General features: G+C 31.9%; 1 protein-coding gene across 1 annotated transcript in view; it reads right to left on the reverse strand.

Annotated features, from left to right (window-relative positions):
• STAG2 (stromal antigen 2) overlaps positions 1 to 924 on the reverse strand; it is a 91517-nt gene that overhangs the window by 44644 nt on the left and 45949 nt on the right. The window contains 2 exon segments of the mRNA XM_010857192.1: positions 7 to 132; positions 720 to 809. Coding sequence (XP_010855494.1) covers positions 7 to 132; positions 720 to 809 — 216 coding nt within the window.

Here is a 924-nt window from a genome sequence, read left to right on the forward strand (position 1 = left end):
ATCTACTCTGTTGAAAATTGTGAACTCTTCATTACAGAGTGCATGGTAAGTTTTAGAACACGCTTCCAAAACATCTGTATCTGTGTGCTTCTCTACAATATTCCGGATCTGTCGTAATAAGGCATCCAAATGCTGCAAAATCAAAGTTTCTTCATTAAAACTAAGGCATGTATGATGACAGGCATAAAATGACTGCACAACTGGGATGAAAAGCTTCAAATACAGTAACTTTACAACAGTAGGACACACATTTTAAGTTTTTCTAGTCAAGTAAAAAAATGCACTCATCGACCCAAACTTATTTCCCCTACTTCAACAGGAATAATATTATCTATCTCACAGGGCTTTGATAAGATGTTAATACATATAAATATATATGTTCCTGGAACATAGTAAATGCATTCAATGAATATTAGCTGTTTCATTTTGCAATTGTTCTTATCCAGTTACCCACCTCCAATCTCCATAAATGGTCAGTGACATAGTAACATAATGTCTAGGAAGGAGGGTATTGCTATCAACATGAATCAAAGGGAAACCTCATTAGTGCCATTCTCTAAATACAACTTATCTAAAATATGTAAGGCATACAATATATAGGCTTCCTTTATATTAAATGCTATAAAAACATATTTCAAAAAATATAAACAAGCAATATGATGGGATGAACTATATTAACAATTTTTCTTAAAGGTTTATTATACACTGAAACACCCTACCTTTTCTAATCGTCCAGTGGTATATATTTCCAAATCAAAGTACTGTGGCAACTGCAACAAGTTAGTCACCTTTTCAGCATCTATAGAGTACTTTGAAATAAAAAAAAATCATGTCAAAAACATCACAATTATGGTAAGGAAATATTATGATAAGTAGAAAATTCTGTATGGCATTTCCAAACAAAACCTGTAATTTCTTAACAAC

This window comes from Bison bison, unplaced genomic scaffold, assembly GCF_000754665.1.
Source record: "Bison bison bison isolate TAMUID 2011002044 unplaced genomic scaffold, Bison_UMD1.0 scf7180017864378, whole genome shotgun sequence".
In the NCBI taxonomy this organism is placed as follows: domain Eukaryota; kingdom Metazoa; phylum Chordata; class Mammalia; order Artiodactyla; family Bovidae; genus Bison; species Bison bison.